At 44.9% G+C, this 27,963-nt stretch overlaps 1 protein-coding gene and 1 long non-coding RNA gene across 2 annotated transcripts in view; one reads left to right on the forward strand and one right to left on the reverse strand.

The window, feature by feature from the left end:
* Positions 1-558: 558 nt before the first annotated feature.
* Positions 559-27,963, forward strand: part of LOC140386779 (vitamin K epoxide reductase complex subunit 1-like protein 1) — a 76,220-nt gene continuing 48,815 nt past the window's right edge. Inside the window, exon 1 of the mRNA XM_072469472.1 lies at positions 559-783. Within this exon, the coding sequence (XP_072325573.1) occupies positions 593-783 (191 nt within the window). The 5' untranslated portion in view covers positions 559-592. The remainder of the gene's footprint in view (positions 784-27,963) is intronic.
* Positions 15,030-27,941, reverse strand: LOC140386780 (uncharacterized). The gene is made up of 2 exons (XR_011933671.1): positions 27,829-27,941; positions 15,030-15,516 (listed from the first exon to the last, which is right to left on the reverse strand). It is a non-coding gene; the product is annotated as an uncharacterized lncRNA (long non-coding RNA).

Raw genomic sequence — 27,963 nt, forward strand, 5'->3', positions numbered from 1 at the left:
GCTGGCTCACAGCGCAGAGGGAGCCAGGTTCAATTCCGGCCTCGGGTGACTGTCTGTGTGGAGTCTGCACGTTCTCCCCGTGTCTGTGTGGGTTTCCTCCGGGTTCTCCGACTTCCTCCCACAGTCCAAAGATGTGCAGGTTAGGTGAATTGGCCGTGCTAAGCTGCCCCTTGGTGTCCAAAGATTGGGTGGGGTTACGGGGATGGGGTGGGGGAGTGGGCTTAGGCAGGATGCTCTTTGAGAGGGTCGGCGTGGACTCGATGGGCCGAATGGCCTCCTTCTGTACCGTAGGGATTCTATTAATGTACATTAGAAGTTAACAAACCAGAAAGACTGTTTGTTGTATTGCAAAACAAATGATGCACCCTCAGTTGTTGGTTTAGTATTTCTTTCTCTCTCAGGTGGAATTGAGTGCACACACTCTAATAGTGAAACGCTGACAGCCCATTCCACAGCCCCTCCCCTCCCCGACACCGGCGCGCCTCTGATGACGCTGTCCCGGGGCGGGGCCGACGGCGCGCGACGTCACAATGCCCCTCCCGGCCAATCAGCGCGCGCTACGTCTGGGCCTCAGCGGCAGGCAGAGGGGAAGATGTCGGCGCCCATCCTGAAAGTGGCGACCCCGAAATGGGAGAAAGTGGCAAGGGGGAGCGTGTGCCTCCTCGGGGTGCTGCTGTCCGTCTACGCGTACCATGTGGAGAGCGCCCGGGCCAGTCAGCCCGGCTACGTGGCCATGTGCGACCTGAGCGAGCGGATGAGCTGCACCAAGGTGTTCGGCTCGAGGTGAGTTGGCACTGACTTTTTGGGGAAGGGGAAGGTGGGCGCTGCCCGGGTACAGGCCGCCCAGCCCAGCCCAGCCCTCCCTCCCAGCCAGTGGAACCGCCCGGCCTTCTGCAACTCTGACAAGCGGGGTTTTTTGCACCTATTGCTGGAGTGTGTCTGTGCCTCAGCCAGCCCATGGCTCCCCAGCCTCCTATTCCATTCGTTCCCTCTGAATTGGAATAGTTACTGCACAGCTGCAGGGGAGGGGTCGTTGCCAATCCCAAACCAAGCCCCCCCCCCCCCCCCCCCCCGACAGGTCGGTTTGGGGATGAAATTGGGCAACGGCGGTTTTGTCACTGACCAAAAAAGTGTTTTTTTTTCCTTTTGCTGAAAAGCTGATGGAAAGGCACAGTTGTCACTGAGATTTCAGTGGAGTACGATAGGCAAGTAAAATATTTGCACTGCACCTGTTTGAATGATGATGACATGCTCGCTGTTGGGCAGACTTGATCTTGCCAAACGAACCTTGTGCCTGGAGAGAACAATTGAGCTTTACACCAAAGGGAAAGCGGTGACCTGTTACAAAGTGGTGCAAGCAGTTTGAGATTTTGAATGAATCGAGTCTCACAAGGTTTGATTTTATGCCCTAGAGTTAAATTTTGACTTTTTGTGGTGTATTGGTAGCGGGGTCCTACATGGGCCTAATGATGACATTGGATGTAGCTGCTGGAGCACACCTTCATTGAAATATAATTCTAGGTGTTGCTGTCTGCAGTCTTCCTTTATTTGCAACACACTCCTATTTGGGTATGTTGAAAATTTCATGGAGATTGACAGTCTGTTTTGGCAAATGCTATATTGATGCATCCAGAGATTGTGCTCTCTATGATTTCTTCTAGTTTTATGTGGAATTGTATGTGCATACTGTGTAATTTAAGTTGGCAGATCCAAATGCTTTTACTTTCAACATTCTTTCAAATGTTCTGTATGCTGAATTTTGCTGAGAGTAGTACCTAATCATTAGTGTATGTCATTGAGTAATCTTGCAGGAATGTTCAGAGTTTTGAAGAATGACAGGTGATCTTATTTAAATGTATGATTCTGAAGGGGCTTTGTAATTTAAATGCTGAGAAGATGTTTTCCCTTGTGTGGGAATCTAGAACCAGAGGGCACAGTTTTAAAATAAGTGGTCTCTCATTTAAAAGATATAGATGAAGAGGAATTTCTTATCTCAGGGTTGTTTGTGCTTGGAATTCTCTTTCCCAGAGAGTAATTAATGGTTGGGTCATTGATTGTATTGAATATCACGGCTGAGTTAAACAGTTCTCTGATTGGCAATGTAGTCGAGGGTAGTGCTCCGCAGGCAGAAAAGTGGAGTTAAGGCCATAATCAGATCAGCCATGGTCTTTAGTGAGTGGCAGAGCAAGCTCAATGGGTCTGGCATTGAATTTGGACCTTGAAAAGGGCTTTTTACAAACAATTTGAACTGTACCGTACTTGGCTTTTGTTGGGAACCACATGAAATTTGGGACAACCATATTTTGCTGAACTAAAATTTATTGATGCAATTCAATGATTGATTGCCAAGGTCCTATTTTGTAAATATAAATGGGTAAGAATGCACAGAGTTATGGGGCTTATTAAAAAAAATCTATTCTTATAATTTGCAGCTGAGAGAGGAAGCAAGAAATGAAGCCTGGTTCAAACATTGGCATTTCAAAGGTTTACTTGACTGGATCATATGACGCACACTTGTGACATGGGTAAGATGGCATGAAGTCGTGGAATTTAAAAAATAAATGTTACAATTACAGCAATGATGAAGAAAGGAACTATAATCAGTAATGATCCCATCTAGTAAAGTAGGCTGCTTGTTGGGGAGAGCGAATAGAAACAGGCCCTCAGAACTCACCCTTAATCTTTGAGTAATTTGCCAACACTCGATTTTCTTTAGGGGAGAAATGCCATCACAAAGAAACCCATTTTGAAATAAATGCTGGTGTATGGGATTTTAAACCTATGTCCCATCTCTCAACAACACTATTGCTTCCCTCTATGAGGATACTTCTTAGAACACATAGTTACAAAGAGCTCGGCTTTTTCAATTTCAGCTTTTGAACTATTTGAAACATTGAGCTCTGGTGTCAGAAAATATAATGAGACTGGATGGAGGAGTTGGAGTCCCATGGGTAGCAAAGCTTTTTAAAAAATGGAAATTTAATCAGTCCTGGGGATAAATATTGAGTGACTCTATGCTATTAGTCAAAATATTAACCCCATTTGGCTCACCCACTGATTAGAGTTTGATTTTTAATGAAGAATGTTTACAAACATTGAGTCTTCAAGATATTGTTAATTCTATTATACTCTTGAATAAAACTCAAGTTCATTTCTTGCTTCCTCATTGCTAGAATTACACAAAATTCTCATGACTTTGCCATCTTGTCCATAACTTGTCATGTTGGAACATATCACAAAACCACACTCCTCCAGTCAGTAGACTGTGGTCACATGATCTTCAGTTTAGTTTTTTTTTGCATGTTACTGGGCTGAATCCTGTTCTAAAATGCAATATTAGTCGCAGCCATCTTATTAAAGACCTGGCCATTAATAGCATCGTTCAAACCTATGTTAATTGCATGCTGGGAATGTTACTTTGATATGTCTTATTAATAGGTTTTACCACTATTATCTAGTCTGTTGTCATTCTGTATAATTATTTGTGTTTGGAATGAGTAGTGATGCTATCTTAATTTGAGGAGTCCACTTGTGCTTTGGTATTTTCACTTAATTTAGATCATAGCTCATAGAATTTAAGTCTCTGCCTTTTGCCCTGGAAGGGAGCTATTGAGTGGTTTGATCAGATGATACTGTCATGATTCATGAGGGCAAATAATGACCATCAAAACCAGAACATTTACTTCCTAGACCACTCACTGCACTTAAAAAAAAGTAATTCACGGAGCTTTTTCAGTGTAATTAGATCGCATATAAATGCAAGCAGCACAGTAATTGCTGCCTTGTGGCTGTATATAGCCTTCTGTTTTAATGTTGCATTTTTAATTCTTTGTTTTACATAGCAGAGACTTGATAATGTAGGTGAAAGAGTCAAGGTAGTGATGCATTAAAGAAGATATCTTAAAAGCTCTAATGCATATTGGCTGATATGGATGGTACCTTGCTTTGTGTTGTTTACAGCCACTCAAGTGGGTAGGGTGGGAGGGGGAGTGTGGAAAAGGGTGGGGGGGGGGGTGAGAGTTGGGTGAAGGAGGGACAGTAGGGGTGGGGGGGCATTATCTCAAGTCTGCACCATTAATAATTATGTTGAATCAAAACGTCCTAGAGAGGAGAGGTTATTTCTGTATGTAGTTCACACCCATCCCATGTTTTTTTTAAAAATCCCACAGTTTTAGTCATTCACCTGTTGAAATAGAGACTCATTGCACTGCCTCTAGCACTCCGACTAATTTTCCACAAATTCCAATGATCTTAGGCCGTTAAAATCAAATTTGGCAGCACTTAACCACTTTGCTTCTTAACCAATACTAATATCTTGGGTGTCGCCACGCTGTGGCCTTGACCCTTCACTGTGTATTCTTACTGTTTTTTTGGGGGGGGGGGCGAGGAGATATCTTTGTTGGAGATTTGACTGTAATTTTGTATCTTTGGCTTCATGACCTCCAGTTTCAAATCAAAGTCTGGAGCTTCTTGTTCTACTTGTGGGATTGCTTGATTGGTTATAGTGGAAGTGAACAATCAATCCAATGAAGAATTCAGGAGATATTTCTTTACCTAGGGAGTGGTTACAATGTGGAAACTGCTACCTAGGGAGTGGTTAGAATGTGGAAACTGCTACCTGGTGAATAGCTGAGATGAACAGGCATTGATGCTTTTAGGAGGACGTTGGATAAGTACATGAGGAAGCGATGAGTAGATCCATCTGCAGATCGGGTGGGAGGCGGTTAGTGTGGAGCATAAGCACCAATAGAAAGCAGTTGTGTTGAATAGTTGACAAGTTTACGTAATTTTGGTTTAGCCTGTCGCCATCCTGAGGGTTTAGTAATTGGCTAGACACACACATTAAAACTAGTCAAGCTGGTCTGCAGCACATACATTGCTCTATACCTTCACTGGAGAGAAGTGGCTGACAACATTTTCTTACCTTTATGGAAGACAATTTTATTTTTTCCCCAGATGTGGGAAAAAGAAGAGATGAAAACACTGAAATGGATCGCGTCTGTTCTAAATCTCATTAAAAACAAAGAAGGAGAATTAGAAATGGTTAAAATCTTTCTTCTAAACTTTGGAAATACTATGTTTTGTTTCTTCAGCATTCCATTGCTGGAAGCGTGTCGAAGGCACTGCATACAAAGAAACAATATTAAGGCAGTGATAAAGGCAGTGATGGAAAAGCTCAGGGTCTGGCAGCATCCATGGAGGAGAACAGTCAACCGGGGATATTAACTCTCCCAGCAGAAGCTGCTGGATCTGTTGATTTTTTTTGTGATGATCTGACAGTGAATGTAGCCCACGCGTCAGGGATATTTGTGGTCTTTACTGGGTTAGCTTGTCTCAGAGCTCAGGGTGACTTAGGATTCAGCTATTTGTTTGAGGTGAAAATCAGACTTGTGTTCTATTAGTGTCTCAGAGTTGGCTGAAAATGTGCACATCAGGCAAGAACACAATCTGGTTTGGGCCTCCCATGGTCAGCAACCCTTGTGCACATTGTCAAGGCTTACGGGTTAAATAATGGCCACGGTACTGGAGTCTTCCAGAGCACTGTCGTCAAGGTGAGGCTTTTGTTTAATGTTATGGGGTAAAATTACTTTTGAGACAAAAGGGCTATTATGAAGATTATTGCAAATTGATGCTGAAACAATGATGAATTAGGATATTGAGGTAATGGAAATTAAAAGGTCACATTTGATTACGTTATTAACGTTTTAAAATTCAGTTGCTTTTAAATCCAAGAAATCTGACTAGCACAACTATTTGCAGTTTGGATGCATTGCAAATAGTGTCCAGTCAACTTTATATCATGGTTTTATTTTCCCCTTCACCAAGAAGTGAAGACTTCAGGTTATTTCCTGTGTGCCACCCACTACAGGAATGGAGAGGCAAAACTAGGTAAATTGCTGTTTCAGATGATGAGTTGTATCATGGTAATGCACCTGAGTATTTATTTTGCTGGTGAGTAATTTGTGCTACAGCATAGACCGAGGGTACATTGCTGTTCCTGTTTGCTTTATAATCTTTAAAATTAGTGTTGCCACTATTTCATAGTCATTTGCGGCATAGAAAGAAACCTTTCAGCCCATTGAGTCTATGCTGGCTCTCCATGGAGGAACCCAGTCAGTCCCCTTCACCTGCTCTATCTGCATAGCACTGCCAAGTTTATTTCCTTTCAGTGACCATCTAATTACCTTTTGAAATCATTGGTTATCTCCACTTCCACCACCCTTGTGGACAGCATGTTCCAGGCCATGAACACTTACTGCATTTAAGAATGTTTTCCCTCGCATTCCCCCTGCATTTCTTGCCCAAAGCCCCAGTCCTTGTACCATCAGCAACTAGGATCATATTTTCCTTCTCTACCTTATCCAAACCTATCAAAAGTCCCCATAATCTCATAAGGCGAAAAGACATAGGAGCAGAATTGGGCCATTTGGCCCATTGAGTCTGCTCCACCATTCAATCATGGCTGATATGTTTCTCATCTCTATTCTCCTGCCTTCTCCCCATAATCCCTGATCCCCTTATTAATCAAGAACATATCTATCTCTGTCTTCAAGACACTCAAGTGATTTGGCCTCCACAACCTTCTGTGGCAAAGAGTTTCACAAATTCACCACCCTCTGACTGACGAAATTCCTCTTCATCTCTGTTTTAAAGGATCGTCCCTCCAGTCTGAGATTGTGTCCTCTGGTTCTAATTTTTCCTACAAGTGGAAACATCCTCTCCACATTCACTCTATCCAGGCCTCACGGTATCCTGTAAGTTTCAATACAGATCCCCCCTCATCCAACCAGTACAGAGCCAGAGTCCTCAACCGTTCCTCATACGACAAGCTCTTCATTCCAGGGGTCATTCTTGTGAACCTCCTCTGGACCCTTTCCAAGGCCATGACATCCTTCCTTGGATACGGGGCCCAAAACTGCTCACAATAAACCAAATGGGGTCTGACCAGAGCCTTATAAAATCTCAGAAGTACATCTCTGCTCTTGTATTCTAGCCCTCTTGACAAGAATGCTAACATTGCATTTGCCTTCCTAACTACCGACTGAACCTGCACGTTAATTGTAAGAGAATATTGAACGAGGACTCCTAAATCCCTTTGTGCTTCTGATTTCCTAAGCGTTTCCCATTTAGAAAATAGCCTATGCCTCAATTTTTCCACTAAAGTGCATAACCTCACTTTTCCACATTGTATTCCATCTGCCACTTCTTTGCCCACTCTCCTAGCTAGCCTGTCGAAGTCCTTCTGCAGCCCCCTGCTTCCTCAATACTACCTGTCCCTCTGCATATCTTTGTATCACCTGCAAACTTAGCAACAGTGTCCTCAGTTCCTTCTTCCAGATCATTAATGTATATTGTGAGAAGTTGAGGTCCCAAAACCAATCCCTGAGGCACACCACTAGTCACCAACTGCTATCCTGAAAATGACCCTCACTCTCTGCCTTCTGCCAGTCAGCCAATCATCTATCCATGCCAGTATCTTACCCGTAACATCATGGGCTCTTAACGTATTTAACAGCCTCTTATACGGCACCTCATCAAAGGCCGTTGCTTAGCACGTGAGAGGTAGTGTGATGCCCACATTCTGCTCTAATGTTGTGGGCGGCACAGTGGTTAGTCACTCGGGTCCATTCCAGCCTTGGTTCAGAGTCTGTGTGGAATTTGCACTTTCTCCCTGTGTCTGCGTGGGTTTCCTATGGGTGCTCTGGTTTCTTCCCACAGTCCAAAGATTTGCAGGTTAGGTGGATTAGCCATGATAAATTGCCCTTTAGTGCAGGTTAGGGGGTTATTGAGATAGGGTGAGGGAGTGGGCTTGGCTGGCGTGCTCTTTCAGAGTGTCGGTGCAGACACGTTGGGCTGAATGGCCTCCTTCTACACTGCAGGGATTCTATGATTCTGGAAATCTGACTAGATCACGTCCACAAGTTCTCCTTTGTCCATCTTCCTTGTTACCTCCTCAAAGAATTCTAACAGATTTGTCAGGCATGACCTTCCCTGATGAAGCCGTGCTAACTCTGTCCTATTGTCCCATGCGCTTCCAAGTATTCCACAATCTGATCTTTAATTTTTAAAAATAAATTTAGAGTACCCAATTAATTTTATTCCCAATTAAGAGGCAATTTAGCGTCACCAATCCACTGACCCTGCACATCTTTGGGTTGTGGGGTGAAACCCACGCAAACACTGGGAGAATGTGTAAACTCTACACAGGCAGTGACCCAGAGCCGGGATTGAACCTGGGACCTCGGCGCCGTGAGGCAGCAATGCTAACCACTGCGCCACAGTGCTGCCCAATCTGATCTTTAATAATGGAATCTAAAATCTTACCAATAATCAAAGTCAGGCTAACCGGCCTATAATTGCCCTCTTCTGCCTCCCTCCCTTCTTAAACAGCGGTGTTACACTAGCATTTTTCAGTTTTTTAGAACTGTCCCTGCCTCCAGTGATTCTGAAAGATCATCACTAATGCCTCCACAATTTCCTCAGCTATCTCCGTTCTTACACAGGGGTGTATTCCATCCGATCCAGGTGGTGTATCCATCTTCAGACCTTTCAGTTTCCGTAGAACCTTCTCATTAGTGATGGCCATTACACTCACCTCTGCCCCCTAATTCTCCTGAAGTGTCTTCCACCGTGAAGTCTGATGCAAAGTATCCAGTTCCTCTGCCATTTCTTTGTTTCCTATTTGTACTTCTCCAGCCTCATTTTCCAGTAGTCCAATGTCTATTCTTCCCTCTCTCTTACCTTTTTAAATATTGAAAAAAAAACTCTTGCTATGTTATCTAGCTTACACTCACATTTCAGCACCAGACCCCTGTCATTGTGTTTTTTAGTATTCCTTGCTTGTTTTTCAAGGTTTCCCAATCCTCTGGCTTCCCACTAATCCTCACCACCTTATATGCTTTTTAGTTTGCTTTTATGCTGTCCGTGACTTCCCTCGTAAGCCATGAATGCCTCATCCTCCCATTAGCATGTTTCCTCCTCCCTCTCAAACTGCAGGGTAAGTTCTATCCTGTTATGGTCACTGCCCCTTAAGGGTTCCTTCACCTTAAGTTCCCTAATCAGGTCTGCCTCATTACACATCACCAAATCCAGAGTTGCTTGTTCTCTAGTTGGCTCTACCACAAGCTGCTCCAAAAAAACATCTTGCAGATATTCCACAAATTCCCTTTTTTGGGATCTGATTTTCCCAGTCACCTGCATATTGAAGTCCCCAATGATTATTGTAGCATTGCCTTTCTTATACATGCCTTTTCCATCTCCTAATTTATTTTCTGCCCCACATCCTGACTACTGCTAGGGAGCCTGTACATAACTACCATCAGGGTCTTTTTTCCTTTGTGATTCCTATTCTATGTCTTTTGTTCCTATATTGCTTCTTGCTATCGATTAATTTCTGCCCATCTGCCTGTCCTTACAATAGGACACAAATCCTTGGATATTGCAGCCACGTCTCTGTGATGCCCGCAACATCGTACCGACCAATTTCAATGTGTGCTACAAGGTCATTTGCGTGCATATAGGTACAACACCCTCGAGTCCTGCATTGATGTCCCCCTTCTCAATTTGTCCCCTTGTTTGCTCTGCCTGAAGTTAGATTCTTGCCACCTTCTCTACTTTCTGTTCTATTATGTGTACTGGAAACTTTACCAACTTCTCCAAGCCCTCAGCCTCTTTCACTAGTTTAAAGTCCTTGTCATTAACCTGCACTTCAACCTTCTCCTTTAACTTTGATTTTCTGATTCGCCATACAACTGGAACCCAACCCCCCCCCCCCCTTACAGCCCTTTGCTTTAAGAACAGCCCTTGCTTCTCAAACCTAACTGTGTAGCTAAAATCCCCTATCCCCGGAACCATTCTGGTAATTTTCCTCTGCACCCCCTCAGGTGCCCTCGCATTCTTCCTGAAGTTTGGTCGCCAGAACTGGACACACTATTCCAGTTGTGGCCCAAGCAGAGCTTTGTAAAGGTTCAGCATGACTTCTTCTTTTTGTACTCTGTTCCTCTTTTTGCAGCCCAAGGTTGTACTCTCAAACATATCCTGCCAATGTCATAAATATGGACACATGTACCCCCAGGCCTCTCTGTCTCTGCATGTTCTTCAGACCGGTGTCATTTCGTCTGCATTGCCTTTCCCCATCCTTTGTGCCGAAATGCATCACCTCTCACTTCTCTGCATTAAATTCACTCTGCCGCTTATCTGCCCGTTCTGCTAGTTTATCTGTGTCCTGTTGCAGCTGATTAACATCATTCTCATTGTCACATGGTCAAGATTGATATTGTCAACAAATTTAGAAATTTTACTCCATTTTTCAATATTCAAGTCATTTATTTCGATTTAAAAAAAAGCAGTTGTCTTAGCATTCACACTGAGGAACATCACTGTCTCATAGTGGCATTAGTGGTATTATCGCTGGACTAGTAATCCAGAGACCCAGAGTCAGGCTCTGGGGACCCTGGTCAAATTCCGCCACTGCAGATAGTGAAATTTGAATTCAATAAATATCTGGAATTTAAAGTCTAAAAGGTGACCATTGTCGATTGTCGTAATAACCGATCTGGTTCACTAATTTCCTTTAGGGAAGGAAATCTGTTGTCCTTGCCTGATCTGGCCTGTATGTGACTCCAGATCCACAGCAATGTGGTTGACTCTTAAGTGCCCAGAGACAGGTAATGAATGCTGGCTCTGCCAGCGACGCCCACATCCCATGAATGAATAAAAAATCCTCCGATCTGAAAAATATCCATTTACCACCATTCGTTTTCTGTCCTTAGGATATTGGACAGAAACCTCAATATTTTATTTTAATTTTGTAAGACTGAGGAAAGAATCCCTTGCTCCAGGAGTGATTTCATGCAAAATAGGTATATGATATATTAAAACAAACTTTGTATTAAAATATCCTTAACTTCACGCAAGAAAATAGCTTAGAATTAACCCGGTAACCATTCTAATCAATAGTGACACAACAACCCTTAACTGCTATCTTTGTTACCACTCAAACAATAAAACCATCTCGAGTCCAAATCCACTTTTCAATACAGTTAGCACTCAGGAATCCTTCCAATGTAGAGATGTCTTGGATACACCATTTTGAGAAAGAGAGATCTTTTGAGACTGCTTGAAAGAAAGAAACCCAACATCCTGTCAAAAATGCAGAGTCTCTGGCTGTATCCCTCAGAAACTTTTCAGCTCACCTTCTAGCCAAAAACTAACCTTGAAAACCTCAACACCCGACTGCTTCAACCTTGCGCTCCTCCCATTAACTACATCATCTCACTAAGCTGAACACAATGTCTAATTACCTGCTCCCCAGGGAACCCTCTTAATCTAAGTACAAGTCCATTAGCATAAACTTTTACAAGGTTTTAATTGCATCTCCTGCTCCAAAAAGCCTTTCAGACCAGGATTTTTAAAACATGATTGCAGCAGTCACATACTATCTTAAGCTTCTAACCCCTACTACACCAAATACATGTTATACAATATATCTGAAATTCCTACATTCGTCACACATCTTTCCATGTATCGAGCGAATGTTGGAAGATTAGGGCAAACCCTTCCTTCCTCTAACTCCACCACCCCAACCCACAACACCAAGCTTCCTTTAGTAAAGTGAGATGCAAGCTTTCTGGACCAGGTTACTTATTTCCAGTCTATAGCCAGTCTTTCCACTACCTCCTGTCTCTCAGTTTTCACCCCATCTCTTATCATCTCTGTTTCGACTGACATTTTTCAGATTTCTCTTCCTTGGCGAGCACCAATGCAGAGTGATCATTAAGTATTCTAGTCTTGCCCTGTACCTTGAAGTTTGTAACACCCTCTTTGTCTCATATGAGACCCACTCCAGCACCTGTTTACTATTTCCATGCTGGGAGAAAATTTTAGGGTTCCCTTTTAATATTGACTGCCATTCTATTCACAGTGGTTAGCAATGTTGCTTCACAGCGCCAGGTTTGATTCCCGCTTGGGTCACTGTCTGTGTGGAGTCTGCACGTTCTCCCTGTGTCTGCTTGGGTTTCCTCCGGGTGCTCTGGTTTCCTCCCACAAGTCCCGAAAGACATGCTGTTAGGTCATTTGGACATTCTGACTTCTCCCTCTGTGTACTCAAACAGGCGCCGTAATGTGGCGACAGGGATTTTCACAGTAACTTCATTGCAGTTCTACTTGTGACAATAAAGATCATTATTATTATATTCTCTCTTTGCCAGTCTTATTCTCCCCTTCTCTCTACCTAATATTTTTAACCTGGTTCTTGCCTGCAGAATTCTCCTGACGTGCATCGTAAACCTGCCCTTATATTCCTGGTAGTAATTCTTAGTCTGGTGCGATCTAATATGGAATTACTTCCTTCTCTAGAGCTGTCCAGCATTCTACTTTATGCATCTTATTGCTCTTTTCTACCTCTATATGCTGGTGCTCATCCATCTGCCAATTTAGTTTAAACCCTCCCAATCCACATGAGTGAACCTTCCCTCTGATGACATTGGTCCCAATCCTGCAGGCACAACTCATCCCTTTTAAACATCTCACCGTTGGACCGTAATATCGTCTCTTTCTTCTGACGTTGGTCCAGATGTGTTCAGAATATTCTGCACCTTTTCGTGTTGTCCTTTGCCGTGGCACCGGGGAAGTAACACACTGTGTGAGGGACACAGTGACGGTTATAAAAATGCCTGTCTGATTATTTAATCAGCTATAACCATTGCATTTCTACTATTTGCTGTTTCCTCCTGTGCAGTCCCTTGCCCATTAGTGGCTGGCACACACTCCAAAGACTCACATGCTTCCCGCCTCTCGAGTGGCCACCTCTCAGCAAGTATTCAAGAAGAAAAACACATCCTCCCAGAAGTGCCGTAGTGACTCCAGCTGCCCATCAAACTTGAAATTCTTGAGCTGGAGACACTTCTGACACATGTGGTTTGCCCAAGAGACATGAAGTGTCTTGAAGTTTCCACGTGATGCAGGAATTGCAAGCAACAGATTTTGGCTGCCCATCCGTGATCAACTCTAGCAAATGCGTTATCAATGCATTAAAATAATGGCACTTTGCTTTTCCAGGGTAATTTTATTACTATTTGATGCATTTTCCTGATTTTGTACAATAACACAATTGTATTTATATAGCACCTTTAATATAGTAAAGGCCCCAAGTAAACGTCCCATTGCACTTTACAGACGCATTAGCACTCATTGTACTTGAAATATTAGGACAAATGAGTGAAAACGTGGCCAGAAAGCTAGCTTTTAAGTAGTTTCTTTAAGGAAGCAAGAAATGTCAAGAGTAAGAGGCTTAAGGGGAGAATTTCAGAGCTTAGTGCCTCGGCGTCTGGAGGCACTGTTGCCAATGGTGGAATGATTAAAATCGAGATGTTCAAGGTGACAGGATGGAGGAGAAGCGCAGATATTTGAAGGGGTGGAGGGGAGGAGTTGTGTGGCAGCAAAGTGATTTGAAAATGAGGATAGAATTTCAAAAGTGTACCATTGCTTAACTGGAAGCCAGTGGGCATGAGCAAACCCACGGGTGATGGATGAATGGGATTGATGTGGATTAGGACACAGGCAACAGACTTTTGGATGGCTAAGCTTACAGAGGGTCAAATGCGGGAAGCTGTCCAGTTGTATTTTGGAATAATCAAGTTTAGAGATAACAGACACAGATTAGGGTTACAATCGCAGATGATCTGAGGCAGGGCAGAGTTGAGCAGCATTACAGAATTGGAAGAATATTGTCCTGACGATGGTGCAGATGTGTGGTTGAAAGCTCGTCTTCGGATCAAATAAGATACAAAGGTTGCAAACTGGCCTATAGGTTTGCTGGGGAGGGGTTTCGACTCCATGGCTAAAGAATGGTGGGGATCGAAGAAGGTGGCTTTGCTAGTTGGAGGAATTATCTGCTGATTAAGTACTGGATGATGGACAAGTAATATAGCCATTTATGGGAAGATTACAATCCTACAACTGTTCCTTCCAATGGTGTAATGGTGACCAGTTACACTGGTCATACTAGATTAAGATATTATGCAGTTTGGATGTATTTCAAATAGTGCCTCATCAATATTGTATTCATAGAATCATTGAATTTACAGTGTAGAAGGAGGTCATTCAGCCCATTGAGTCTGCACCGGCCCTTGCAAAGAGCACCCTACTTCAGCCCACACCTCCTGTAACCCAGTAACCCCACCTAACTTTTTGGACACAAAGGGTAATTTAGCATGGCCAATCCACCGAACCTGCGCATCTTTGGACTGTGGGAGGAAACCGGAGCACCCGGAGGAAACCCACACAGACACGGGGAGAACGTGCAAACTCCACACAGTCGGTCACCTGAATTGAACCTGGGTCCTTGGAGCTGTGAGGCAGCAGCACTAACCACTGTGCCACCGTGCTGCCCCCTTGAGAGAGATTTTTAATCCTGCGTATCCTTGCCCAAGAATTGAAGACTTCTCGTACCTCTCCAGGACGGAAGACTACCATCCTTGTAAAAATGGAAAGATGGTCTCTGCCTCAGCCTGTGGCAAACATAGCTAGCTGAAAAGGTAGCTATGAAAGGAATTCAATATCATTCAAATAATTGGTGCTTAATATAACCAGCATGGAAATTAGTGGCTCATTCTAATTACAGAGGTTGAAATTTGGTAAAAGATGAGGGCTGCCTGCTGAAAGATCTTAATTGCTTTAAATGGAGGCATGTTGTTCCAAATGAGGCTGTGTGGGTCTTTAACATCTTGTAACCGATATTTTAGGAAGCTCAGTCTCTAGCTTACGTTGAGCATCTTTTTCTCGTTTGTGTGATTTAAAAGATTGATGCCAGTGTCTTACCTTAGTTTGTTGAATGCTTTCTCCCTTGAGCGTAGTCACTCATTGAGAGGATGGAAAGGCAAGGCTACCCTTTGGTCTGCTTCAGTATTGTACATGATAGCAGTCTGCAGCACCTCTCCCTGTGGGGAAATGCCTAGCCGCCACTCTCATTAATAATGTAATGACCATTTAACAAACTTCCTCAGGAGATTTATACACCGATTTCAAGCTTTAGTAAATTTAGCTTTATTCTCATTATCTTTGAACATGTGCCGTTGGTGTCATTTTGCCTCAACTCTAACCAACTGAGCTGACTCCTGCTGTTTTTTGGCGAGAGTGTTCCAATCTTCTACCAGTCTTTGTGTGAAGAAGTGTTTCTTAACTTCCCTTTTGAATAGGCTGACTCCAATTCAAGGAATATGCCCCCTTGTTCTCAACTGCAGAATAAATTTCTCACTATCTAACCTTTCACAATCCTACAAATCTCATTCAAATCACTCTTGAAACTTTTATATTTCAGGAAATGCAAGCTAAATTTATAAAATCACGCCTCATAAATTTAACCCCTGGAGCTCTGTTAAATAGCAGATGATAAAGCGCTGAAGTGAGCATGTGTCCTGTGTGTGCACAACTCTCGCTGATTCTGCCCTCTGGGAAGAGCTCGCGTATAGCCCCTCCATCTCCGAGCTTCCTCTGTTTCAGGAGTGGTGCCCAGATCTGAAAGTGGAGGGAAACTTATTATTGATTTACTTTACCAACTGTGAAACTAATCTAACTTACCAAGGTAGACTCAGTATTTATGAAATCAAAGGATTTAACAGAATATCAAAAATGTCTTTTTTTGGACAATTTTAGTTTTCAGAGATTTTGGGTATCCAACCTCTGGTGTATAATTGAGATCTCAGAATAGCTAATTGTGGGACATCACTAGTCACTTCTGTCCAAATCAAGTACATACACATTATCCCTACTCAGTCATTGCCTTCAGTTCCACGAGTTTTAGTTATAACTAATAGTCGTTTATTTGGAACCTTATCAAACGTTTGCGGGATGTTCATTTAAACAACACCAATAGACATTCTCTATGATGCTACTATTTTAGTTATCTCCTCAAAAAATTCAATCACATACTTTAGACATGACCTACCCTTTATAAATCCATACTGGCTTCCTCTACTCAGCTCAAATTTCTCTTAAATGTTCAATCATGCTGCCCTTAATGAGAGATTGTTTGACATTTTTGATTGATAAGGGAGTCAAAGATTATGCGGGGCCGGGCAGGAAAGTGGAGTTAAGGCCACGATTACATTGACCATTTTCTTTTTGAATGGTGGAGTTGGGCTGAATGGCCTACTATTCTTTGTGTTCATATTTGTTCTTGCCTAGATTTCAAATAACTTTGCTACGCCAGATTTTAGATAGACATTTTATTTGTCTCTCCCCTTAAGTGCAAGTAACAATTGCAATTTATCGGGACAATTCCTGAATCAGGAGTGATTTGAAAGATTATGACAAACAGTTTAACCACCAATTTCCTTTTAGGGTTCTGGTGTTGACACCTTCACGTCTTGGGGGATTTATCAGTCTTTAATGCCATTTTTGTTTCTAATGCAGTTTTCTTGCTAACGTTAGTGACTTCTAATCCGTAATTATAGTTTACCTGGAATGTCAGGTGTATTCTCCTCTTCCTGTACACCAAAGAATAATACAACTGTATTTTCATTTGGCAATATTGTCTGCAATTTTGTTTTTTTAAAAGGCCTGTGTTACCCGTGACTACTCTATCTTGTATTACAATTATAAAAACGTGCTAATGTTCATATCCCACAAGTTTCTTTTCATGTTTCTTTTTGCTCCTCTTAAATATTTTTGTCATTTTTGCTGTGCTTTTTTTCTAGGTCTACTATTCTGTGCACTTTTGTATGTACTTTCCTTTAATATTATGTTCTCTTTCACCTCATGTCGAAGATGGGTGTTTTGTTTAGGAAACAGGGTTCTTGTTTTTATCCAAAGCAGTACTTGGAAATAAGTATGGCAGTGTAGTTATATTATTAGTCAAGTAATCCAGGGGCCTAAACCATTAATCCAGTTTAGACATTTCGACTGATTCTGGGACAATGAAAGCTCTTCCATATGGAAAGAGCTACATCTGAACAGGCCAGGTGTTAATGTACTGGCAAAGCGATTAGACAGGGAAGTGACAAGTCATTTAAGCACAGGGAAGAGTTAGGGCAATAGGTTAAAGGAAGCAAATATTTTACATGCATATCTGAGCATTAGTATTAACGGAAACCTAACTGCAAATTGGTCCTAGAATGGAAAACAAAATGTATTGGAATAGGAAACAAGAGATGGAGTGGCAATATTGGCAAAGTAATCACGACCGGTTTAAAAAGGTTGATGTGGGCAAGAAATGGTTACAATCAGTCAATGGTTTGGGATTCAAACCATTAAAAAAGGGTTTGTTAGATTTAGAACAGGTGTATTACAGACTTGCAAACTGTGGAAAGGAAATGTTTTATATAGTCAGAGGAATGAGTAGAAAAACAGTGATTGCTCAGAATTTCATTGTCTGCTTATGGATTTGAGACCGAAAAGGAGAAAACAGAGCGAAGTGAATGGAGTTCCATCAGTGTCCGTGACTTCCTCGAGCACTATATTAGTTTGCCTACCAGGGTGGTGGTGTTGCTTAATTTGGTTATGAATAATTAAATGGATCCAACAGCTGAGCTAATTGTGGGTGAGGCCGATCTCACGCCAGAACCCATTCACCCGTCAACACTGTTCTCGCTGACCTGCGTTGTCTGTCCAGTTTCAGTTTGATTTTAAAATTTTCATCTTTACCTTCAAATCCCTGTGTGGCCTTATCCCTCCGTACCTCTGTAGCTTCCACCAGTCCCACAACTTTTGCTATGTGCTCCTCCAATTTTGGCCACTTGCATTTTGCTCATTTTAATTACACCATCATTGGAGGCTGCCTAAGCTTTGTGCTTCCCTTGCTAAACACCCTTCTGCCTCTCTCTCTCTCTCTCTCTCTCTCTATCTTTCCTATTTAATGCATTCCTTAAGACCTACCACTTTGACCAAGCTTTTGGGCCACCAGTCCTGTTTCCTGGTGTCGGATTTTATTTCCTAACACTCATGAGGCACCTTGGGGAGTTTTACTGTGTTATGGCCGGTTGCTGTTAGAGGAAATGCTGGCCACAAGACAAACTGGGAAGTCAGTTCAAAAACGAGGACACCAGATTGGATTAAGGAAGGTTTTACAAAATGAGTGAAGTGGAAGGATAAATGGACACACAGTTCTGTGGAGCAAGATGCCTGACCACAGCAACATTCAGTTGAATGAAACACTAAAGGAGAAATGAGAAAATAAGATGTTAAGACTGGGGTAAGGCAAGCTAAGTACAAGTATAATGAATAAATTTTACTAAAGGGAAGCCTATCGGAGAGGAGGCAAATCTTGGAAGTGGTTGAGAGCAAGATGGATGATGATACAATATAGATAAAACGTTTTAGAGAAGTTCATTTAAACTCACTTTTATAATTTATTTGGCGGGTGGTCTCCTTAATCCTTCTACCCCTGGACTTCACTGATGCTTTGTGCAGTTCTGAGGGATTTGGAAAATGGAATGCTTTGAGTTCTATTTTCAGTTTGTCACCTTTTTCTCCCAATGCTGATGGCAAATTGGCTGTGAAAATTAAAGGAAGATTGGGCAGCAAATCCTCAATGGACTTTAAATGAGATAACAGTATTTCAAGCAGTGGCTTGCAAAATCTGTCATCATTGTCACTACCTTAAGGAATCAATAAAAATGAAATGAGTACTTGAGGACTGTAAAGTGCTTAGCGCCAATCTAAAAAGGATGTTGATGATACAACGAGCCTAGTATTTGTTGTGGAAAAAGCATCAGAAAGCATCCTTAACAAGATGGGTAAATTTAATGAAGTCAGCGTGCATTTATAAGATGGAGGAGTTGCACAACACTTAACTGAACATGTTTGAGGATAATGACAATTTTGCAGATTGTACTTGAGGGACTAGATAAATTGCCGTTTTGATGTTTGAAATGGCTACAACCTAGATTAAGGGGATATGATCTCACATTTAGAAGATGGAAGATACACCGCCTTGACTGAGAAGGCATCTGACTGTTAACTGGCACTAACTGGGTTGGACAGATGTGTGCTCACAGAGAATATCACCTCGTCTGAACCCATCTCCTTCCAAACCCCAGGTCCTGGCCACCCCTGCAGGATGAGCAACAGTCTGACAGCAAAAGTTTCAGGATGGAGTGCCTTCTAAGAGAGGTAAGGTGCAAATATATTTGTGTCATGTACATACATTATTATAAAGAAGATGGGAAAAGATTGTGAAATTCATCAAATCTCTCCCATCCAAACCTGGTGCGGCCATTGACTGCATTGATCACTTATTCTCCAACCCCTTTCGCCAGCCATGTACCCTCCTGGGGAGGTAGAAAATAAGCCCATTGGTCAATAAAGGGCTCGGGAATTTCCTTTATGATTTCATATGATAGTTGAACCAAGTTCCAGGAGTTCAGTAACTTATTAAATATCAGCTATCCCCAGCAACGCCCTGCACTGAGAAATTTGTGCAGCTTCCTTTTGAGTAACTTGAACAAATCCATACTGATGCCATGCTTCAGTAGTCTTAGTGCAGTTACTTTCCACACAGAGTTACATAGAATATGCAGCACAGTAATAGGCCATTCATAACCAACCAGTCCATACTAGTGTTTATGCTCCATTCGAGCTTCCTCATCTAACTCTATCAGCATAACCCTTATTTCCCCTTTCTCCCTCCTGTACTTATCTAGCTGTCCCTGAAATGCATCGAGAATGTTCAGTACAACAACTCCCTGTGGTGGTGAGTTCCACGTCCTCACTCTCTGTAAATATGAAGTTGAAAAGGCACATGCTTCATTTCTCTTGCCAAGGGACTTGGTTTGTGTATCTACTAGCCCTGCTGTCCTTTTGGCTTGTGTGGGATTCTTAGTTTTACGTTGTGTTTTAGCAAGACAGCATAAAATATTATCCTCTTTTAGTGGGTTTGACATTCTGTTTGTGGACTTCTGTTCACAATTATCTGATATTCCCTGCTCCCCTACCGACCTTTTAGCTGGTACCCCTGTATGGTTCCCTGTAAGCTTGCAGGGAACATAAAAACTGACTGCAAAAGTTTCTATAGGTATGTGAAGAGAAAAAGATAGGTGAAGACAAATGTGGGTCCCTTACAGTCAGAAACAGGGAAATGTGTAATGAGGACAAAGAAATGGCTGAGCAACTAAACACATACTTTGGGTCTATCTTCACAAATGAGGACACAAGTCAGATATCAGAACTGTTGGTGGACGCCATGGGTTTAGAGGGAGGAACTGAAGGAGATCAATATTAGTAGAGAAATGGTGATGGGAAAATCGATGGGTTTGAAGGCTGATAAATCCCCTGGGCCTGATGATCTAAATCCCTGAGTACTTAAGGAAGTGGCTCTCGAAATAGTGGATGCATCGGTGGCCATCTTCCAGTATTCTACAGGCACTGGAACAGTTCTTGCAGATTGGAGGGTAGTTAATGTAACTCCACTATTTAAAAAAAGAAGGTAGAGAGAAAGCAGGGAATTATAGCCCAGTAAGCCTGATGTCAGTCGTGGGGAAAATTCTAGAATCCATTATCAAAGATTTTATTGCAGGGCATTTAGAAAACAACGGCAGGATCGAACAGAGTCAGCCTGGATTTATGAAGGGGAAATCATGCTTGACACAATCTACTGGAATTCTTTGAGGATGTAACTAGTAGAGTTGACGAGGGGGAGCCATTGGATGTGGTATATTTGGACATTCAGAAGACTTTTGACAAAGTCCCACATAAGTCTCCCATTTCTCTACTAATATTTTAAAATTAAAACGCATGGGATTAGGGGTAGTGTATTGAGATGAATAGAAAACTGGTTGACAGACAAGAAACAAAGAGTAGGAATTAACAAATCTCTTCCGGGTGCGGTGATGCACTGCTAAGCCGCACGTTTCGGCACCTCCCGTTCCAACGGACTTTTGGGCTCTTACCGGGAGCCCCAACGGAATTTTTTTCCGACCTAACCCAGTGTGGGATGACGAAGGAAGGAGTCCCCCCCGGGTGTGTATGGAAAGGAGCGGCGGTAGTGGCCAGATTGCGAAGGATCCTTTGGAGCAGCGGCAGAGAAGAGAAGGGAGAAGCAAAATGGCGGCGGATGGAGCCCAGATGGCATAGGGCCCGGACCAGCAGGAGTTTCTCCGACAATGTGTGGAGGAGCTCAAGAAAGAGGTGCTGGCGCCGATGCTACTGGCAATCAAGGGACTGAAGGAAACACAAAAGGTCCAGGCGATGGAGCTCCGTGGAGTGAAGGCAAAGGCAGCCGAGAATGAAGATGAGATACAGGGCCTGGTGGTAAAAATGGAGACACACGAGGCACTACACAAGAGGTGCATGGAAAGGCTGGAAGTCCTGGAGAACAGCTCGAGGAGGAAAAACCTACGGATTCGAGGTCTCCCCGAAGGAGCAGAGGGAGCTGATGCTGGGGCTTATATGAGCACGATGCTCCACACACTAATGGGAGCTGAGGCCCCAATGGGCCCCCTGGAAGTGGAGGGAGCGTACCGGGTCCTCGTGAGAAGACCAAACGCAGGTGAAACACCAAGAGCAATAGTGGGGAAGTTCCATCGCTACAGGGACAGAGAGATGGTCCTGAGCTGGGCCAAGAAGGCACGGAGTAGCAAATGGGAGAATGCGGTGATTCATGTGTATCCGGACTGGAGTGCGGAGGTGGCGAGAAGGAGGGCGAGCTTTAACCGGGCCAAGGCGGTGCTCCATAGGAAGAAAATTAAATTTGGGAAGCTGCAGCCGGCGTGACTGTGGGTCATGCATCAGGGCAAGCACCACTACTTCGAGACGGCGGAGGAGGCATGGACATTTATCCAAGAAGAGAAACTGGACTAGATTTGAGAGTTTGATGTTTGGAGAGAAGCAGCGAGGTGGTGGTGCAGAAATGTAAAGTGGGGAAAGGGGAGGGCTACTGTACAGCAATGTTGGACGGGGAATTTCTCTCCCCCCGATGGGGGGGACACGATGAAATGTGGGCGCCGGTGGGAAAAGGGACAGGGAAGGGGAAATGAGGGAACTGCGCCATAGGGGGCGGGGCCGAAAGGATAGCGCGGGTATTTTCCCGCGCTATGGAAATTATAGCGGGAAAACGGGCGCAGGAAGGAAGGGAGCCCCACACGCAGGGAGGTCAAAGAGTGAACGGGGGAAGCCGAGGTCAGCCAGAGTTAGCTGACTTCCGGAAGCAATATGGGGGGAGTAATCAAGCTAGAGGGGGATCTAGCGGGGGGGGGGGGGGCGAATCAACTGGGTTGCTGGTGCTGAGTGAGAGGGGGAGCCGGTAAGAGATGAGGTGGTCAGGGCGGGAAGGCGCTACCTGGGGGACAGACGGGTGCGCGGGACCTGGATGAGGAGATGGCCTAAAAAAGGGGATGGCTAGTCGACGAGGGGGGGGTGGTGAATGGCCCCCCAATCCGGCTGATCACGTGGAATGTGAGAGGCTTAAATGGGCCGATTAAGAGGGCACGGGTGTTTGCGCATTTAAAGAGACTGAAGGTTGATGTAGTCATGCTCCAGGAGACGCACCTGAAGTTGGCGGATCAGGTTAGACTAAGAAAAGGATGGGTGGGACAGGTATTCCACTCCGGGTTGGACGCGAAAAACAGAGGGGTGGCAATATTGGTGGGGAAACGTGTATCATTCGAGGCCAAGAACATAGTGGGGGCAGATATGTGATGGCGAGTGGCAGACTGCAGGGCGAGGCGGTTGTGCTGGTGAATGTATATGCCCCGAATTGGGATGACGCGGGATTCATGAAGCGAATGCTGGGACGTATCCCGGACCTGGAGGTGGGAAATTTGATAATGGGGGGCGACTTTAACACAGTGCTGGATCCAGGGCTAGACCGGTCCAGATCCAGGACCGGGAGAAGGCCGGCAGCGGCCAAGGTGCTTAAGGGATTTATGGAACAAATGGGGGGAGTGGATCCGTGGAGATTCGCCAGGCCAATGGCTAAAGAGTTCTCTTTCTTATCCCACGTCCATAAGGTATACTCCCAGATAGACATTTTCGTTTTGGGAAGGGCACTGATCCCGAAAATGGCAGGAACGGAGTACTCGGCCATAGCCGTTTCAGACCATGCCCCGCATTGGGTGGATCTGGAACTAGGAGGGCGGGAAGGAGCTACCTGGGGGACAGACGGGTGCGCGGGACCTGGATGAGGAGATGGCCTAAAAAAGGGGATGGCTAGTCGACGAGGGGGGGGTGGTGAATGGCCCCCCAAGCCCACTCTGGCGACTAGTTATGGGACTACTGGCGGACGAGGGGGTCTGCGGAAGGGTGAGGGGGTGTATTGAGCGATACCTGGAGGTCAACGACGATGGGGAGGTTCAGGTGGGGGTAGTATGGGAAGCGCTGAAGGCGGTGGTTAGAGGAGAGCTGATCTCCATTAGAGCCCACAAGGGGAAACAAGAGGGCAAAGAAAGAGAGAGATTAGTGGGGGAAATTTTGAGGGTGGATAAAAAATATGCGGTGGCCCCAGACGAAGGGCTATACAGAGAAAGACGAAGACTACAGGCGGAGTTTGACCTGCTGACCACTGGAAAGGCAGAGGCACAGTGGAGGAAGGCACAGGGGATGCAATATGAGTATGGGGAAAGGCGAGCCGGCAGCTAGCCCAACAACTTCGGAAGAGGATGGCGGCGAGAGAGATCGAGGGAGTTAGGGACAAAACAGGAAATTTGGAGCAGAGAGCAGGGAAAGTGAACGAGGTGGTCAAGACCTTTTACGAGAGGCTATACAAGTCCCAACCCCCAGGGGGAAAAAGAAGGAATGCTACACTTTCTGGACCAGCTAAGGTTCCCGAAGGTGAAGGGGCAGGAGGTGGCAGGTCTGGGGGCGCCAATCGAGGTGGATGAGGTGATTAAAGGACTGGGGAACATGCAGGCAGGGAAGGCCCCGGGACCAGACGGGTTTCCGGTGTATATGGATCTGTTGACCCCGCTTTTGGCGAGAACCTTTAATGAGGCTAAGGAAAGGGGGATGCTACCTCCGACAATGTCGGAAGCGACGATATCGCTAATCCTGAAACGAGATAAATGCGGGTCATACAGGCCTATCTCACTCCTAAATGTAGATGCCAAACTGCTGGCCAAAGTGATGGCGACAAGGATAGAGGATTGTGTCCCAGGGGTGGTACATGACGATCAGACAGGGTTTGTAAAGGGGAGACAACTGAATGTTAATGTACGAAGGTTGCTGGGGGTGATGATGACGTCCCCTCCGGAGGGGGAGGCAGAGCTAGTGGTGGCGATGGATGCAGTGAAGGCATTCGATAGGGTGGAGTGGGACTATCTGTGGGAGGTGCTGAAGAGGTTTGGGTTCGGTGAGGGGTTTATTAGTTGGGTCAGACTCTTATATGGGGTCCCGGTGGCAAGCGTAGTTACAAACTGGCAAAGATCGGGATATTTTCGGCTACATAGGGGTACAAGACAAGGGTGTCCCCTGTCCCCGTTACTGTTCGCGTTGGCAATTGAACCACTGGCCATAGCGCTGAGGGGTTCTAAGAAGTGGAGGGGGGTGCTCAGAAGAGGGGGAGAGGAACACCGGGTGTCGCTCTACGCAGATGATCTACTGCTATATGTTGCGGACCCGGTAGAGGGGATGCCAGAGGTAATGCAGATACTTAGGGAGTTTGGAGAGTTCTCGGGATACAAACTAAATATGGGGAAGAGCGAGCTTTTTGTAATGCACCCCGGGGAACAGGGCAGGGGGATAGATGCTCTGCCGCTGAGGAGAGTGGTAAGGAACATCCTATACCTGGGATCCAGGTGGCCAGGAACTGGGGAACCCTGCATAGACTTAACCTGACGCGATTGGTGGAGCAGATGGAGGAGGACTTTGAGGTGGGATATGGTGCCGCTGTCGGGCAGAGTGCAGGCAGTTAAAATGATGGTCCTCCCGAGGTTTCTTTTCGTGTTTCAGTGCCTCCCCATTCTGATCACAAAGGCCTTTTAAAAAAAAAAAAAATAGATAAGAGCATTATGAGCTTGGTGTGGGCGGGAAAGACCCCGAGAGTAAAGAGGGGGTTCCTGCAGCGCAGTAGGGACAGAGGGGGACTGGCGCTGCCGAGTCTGAGCGACTACTGTTGGGCTGCCAATGTGTTGATGGTCTGTAAGTGGATGAGGGAGGAAGAGGGAGCAGCGTGGAAGAGGCTGGAGATGGCGTCCTGCAAGGGAACGAGCCTAAAAGCGCTGGCAACGGCACCGCTGCCGTTCTCCCTGAAAAGGGACACCACAAACCCAGTGGTGGTGGCAACCTTGAGGATCTGGGGGCAGTGGAGGCGACACAGGGGAGTGACAGGTGCCTCGGTGTGGTCCCCGAAAAGGAATAACCACAGGTTTGTCCCAGGGAGGATGGATGGGGGGTTCCAGTGTTGACAGCGAGCAGGAATTAGGAAGCTGAGGGACCTGTTTATAGACTGGACGTTTACAAGTCTGGGAGTGCTAGAAGGAAAATATAAGTTGCCCCCAGGGAACGCCTTCCGATATATGCAAGTGAGGGCATTTACGAGGCAACAGGTGAGGGAATTTCCACAGCTCCCGACGCAGGGGATCCAAGATAGAGTGATTTCGGGGGCATGGGTTGGAGAGGGCAAAGTGTCCGAAATATACCGGGAGATGAGGGACGAGGGGGAGGCGATGATAGAGGAGCTGAAAAGAAAATGGGAAGAAGAGCTGGGGGAAGAGATCGAGGAGGGGCTATGGGCGGATGCCCTAAGTAGGGTAAATTCCTCGTCCTCGTGTGCCAGGCTTAGCAATTTAAGGTTCTACATAGAGCACATATGACGGGAGCAAGACTGAGCAGGTTTTTCGGGGTCGAGGACAGATGTGGGAGGTGCTCAAGAGGCTCGGCGAACCACACACACATGTTTTGGTCGTGTCCGGCACTGCATGAGTTCTGGGGGGGGTATGGCAAGGGTAATTTCAAAGGTGGTGAAGGTCCGGGTCAAGCCAGGCTGGGGGTTAGCTATATTTGGGGTTGCAGAAGAACCGGGAGTGCAGGAGGCGAAAGAGGCCGACATTTTGGCCTTTGCGTCCCTAGTAGCCCGGCGTAGGATTCTACTCCTGTGGAAGGAAGCAAAGCCCCCGGGTGTGGAGGCCTGGATAAACGACATGGCAGGGTTCATAAGATTGGAACGAATAAAATTTGCGTTGAGAGGATCGGCTCAGGGGTTCTCCAGGCGGTGGCAACCGTTCCTTGACTATCTCGCGGAACGATAATGAAAAGGTAGAAATTACAGCAGCAGCAACCCGGTTGGGGGGGGGGGGGGGGGGGGGAGCACTATTTTGTGTTTTTGCTATTTGTTTTTCTCTTCTAGTTTTTTGTTGTAAGTTCACTATATTATTTAAATAATGTTTAATGTATAATTCCTTGTTGAGTTGTAAAAACGGAAAAATTTTTGTTTGAAAAACTTCAATAAAATATATTTTTTAAAAAAAAGGAATGACCAAATCTTTTTCAAATTGCCAGACAGTGACCAGTGGGGTAGGCTAGAACCCCAGCTATTCACAATATATATATAAATAATTTAGATGAGGGAGCAAAATGTAATATATCCAAGTTTTCAGATGACATCAAGTTGGGTGGGAGGGTGAGCTGTGAGGAGGATGCAGAGATCCTTCAGTGTGATTTGGTCAATTTAGTGAGTGGGCAAATGAATGGCAGATGCAGTATAATTTGGAGAAGTGTAATAATGTTTATCCACTTTGGAAGCAAAAAGGAGAAGGCAGACTTATTATCTGAATGGCCATAAATTGGGAGAGGGGAACATGTAACGAGACCTGGGTGTCCTCGTACACCAGTCACTGAAGGTAAGCATGCAGGTACAGCTGGCGGTAAAGAAGGCAAATGGTATGTTGGTTTTTATTGCAAGAGGATTAGAGTACAGGAGCAGGGATGTCTTGCTGCAATTATACAGGGCCTTGGTTAGGCCGCACATGGAATATTTTGTGAGGTTTTGGTCCCCTTATCTGAGGAAGGATGTTCTTGCTCTCGAGGGAGTGCACCGAGGGTTTACAAGACTGATTCTGGGATGGCGGGACTGATGTATGAGAGATTGAATCAGTTAGGATTGTATTCACTGGAGTTCAGAAGAATTATGGGGGGATCTCATAGAAACCTGTGAAATTCTTTTTTTAAAAAAAATTACCCAATTCATTTTTTCCAATTAAAGGGCAATTTAGCATGGCCTATCCACCTAGCCTGCACATCTTTGGGTTGTGGGGGCAAACCCCATGCAAACACTGGGAGAATGTGCAAACTCCACACGGATAGTGACCCAGAGCCAGGATCGAACCTGGGACCTTGGCGCCGTGAGGCAACAGGGCTAACCCACTGCGCCACCGTGCTGCCCTGAAACCTGTGAAATTCTAACAGGACTAGACGGAGATGCAGGAAGGATGTTCCTGATGGTGGGTGTGTCCCGAACCAGGGGTTACAGTCTGAGGATATGGGGTAGACCATTTAGGACTTAGATGAGGAGAAATTTCTTCACCCAGAGAATGGCGAGTCTGTGGAATTCATTACCACAGGAAGCAGTGGAGGCCAAAACATTGTTAGTTTTCAAGAAGCAGTTAGATATTGCGCTTAGGGCGAAGGGGATCAAAGGATATGGGGGAAAGCGGGATTAGGCTATTGAATTGGATGATTAACCATGATCATAATGAATGGCGGAGCAGGCTCGAAGGGCTGAATGGTCTCCTCCTACTTTCTATGTTTCTATGTCAATGTTTCTATGTTTACACCTGTCTACAGTTTCCAATCTAGATGCATAAGTGCATTTGACCTCATTGAGTAACATTTACGACACCAGCTCTGTCCTGCAATTTATCTAAATCTGCCGCGATTTATTAATTTGGTCTAAATTTCTACCTCTTGGCTGCATTTTTGTCATCAGTGAACTTAGGAATGCTTCCATTACACCTGCATCCAAATCGGTAATAAAGCATATGAATAGTAATGCTCCGAACCCTGCAGGACACTCCTTCATGACCTGGCTGCAATCAT

The sequence above is a fragment of the Scyliorhinus torazame genome, chromosome 12 (assembly GCF_047496885.1).
Source record: "Scyliorhinus torazame isolate Kashiwa2021f chromosome 12, sScyTor2.1, whole genome shotgun sequence".
Taxonomy (NCBI): Eukaryota; Metazoa; Chordata; class Chondrichthyes; order Carcharhiniformes; family Scyliorhinidae; genus Scyliorhinus; species Scyliorhinus torazame.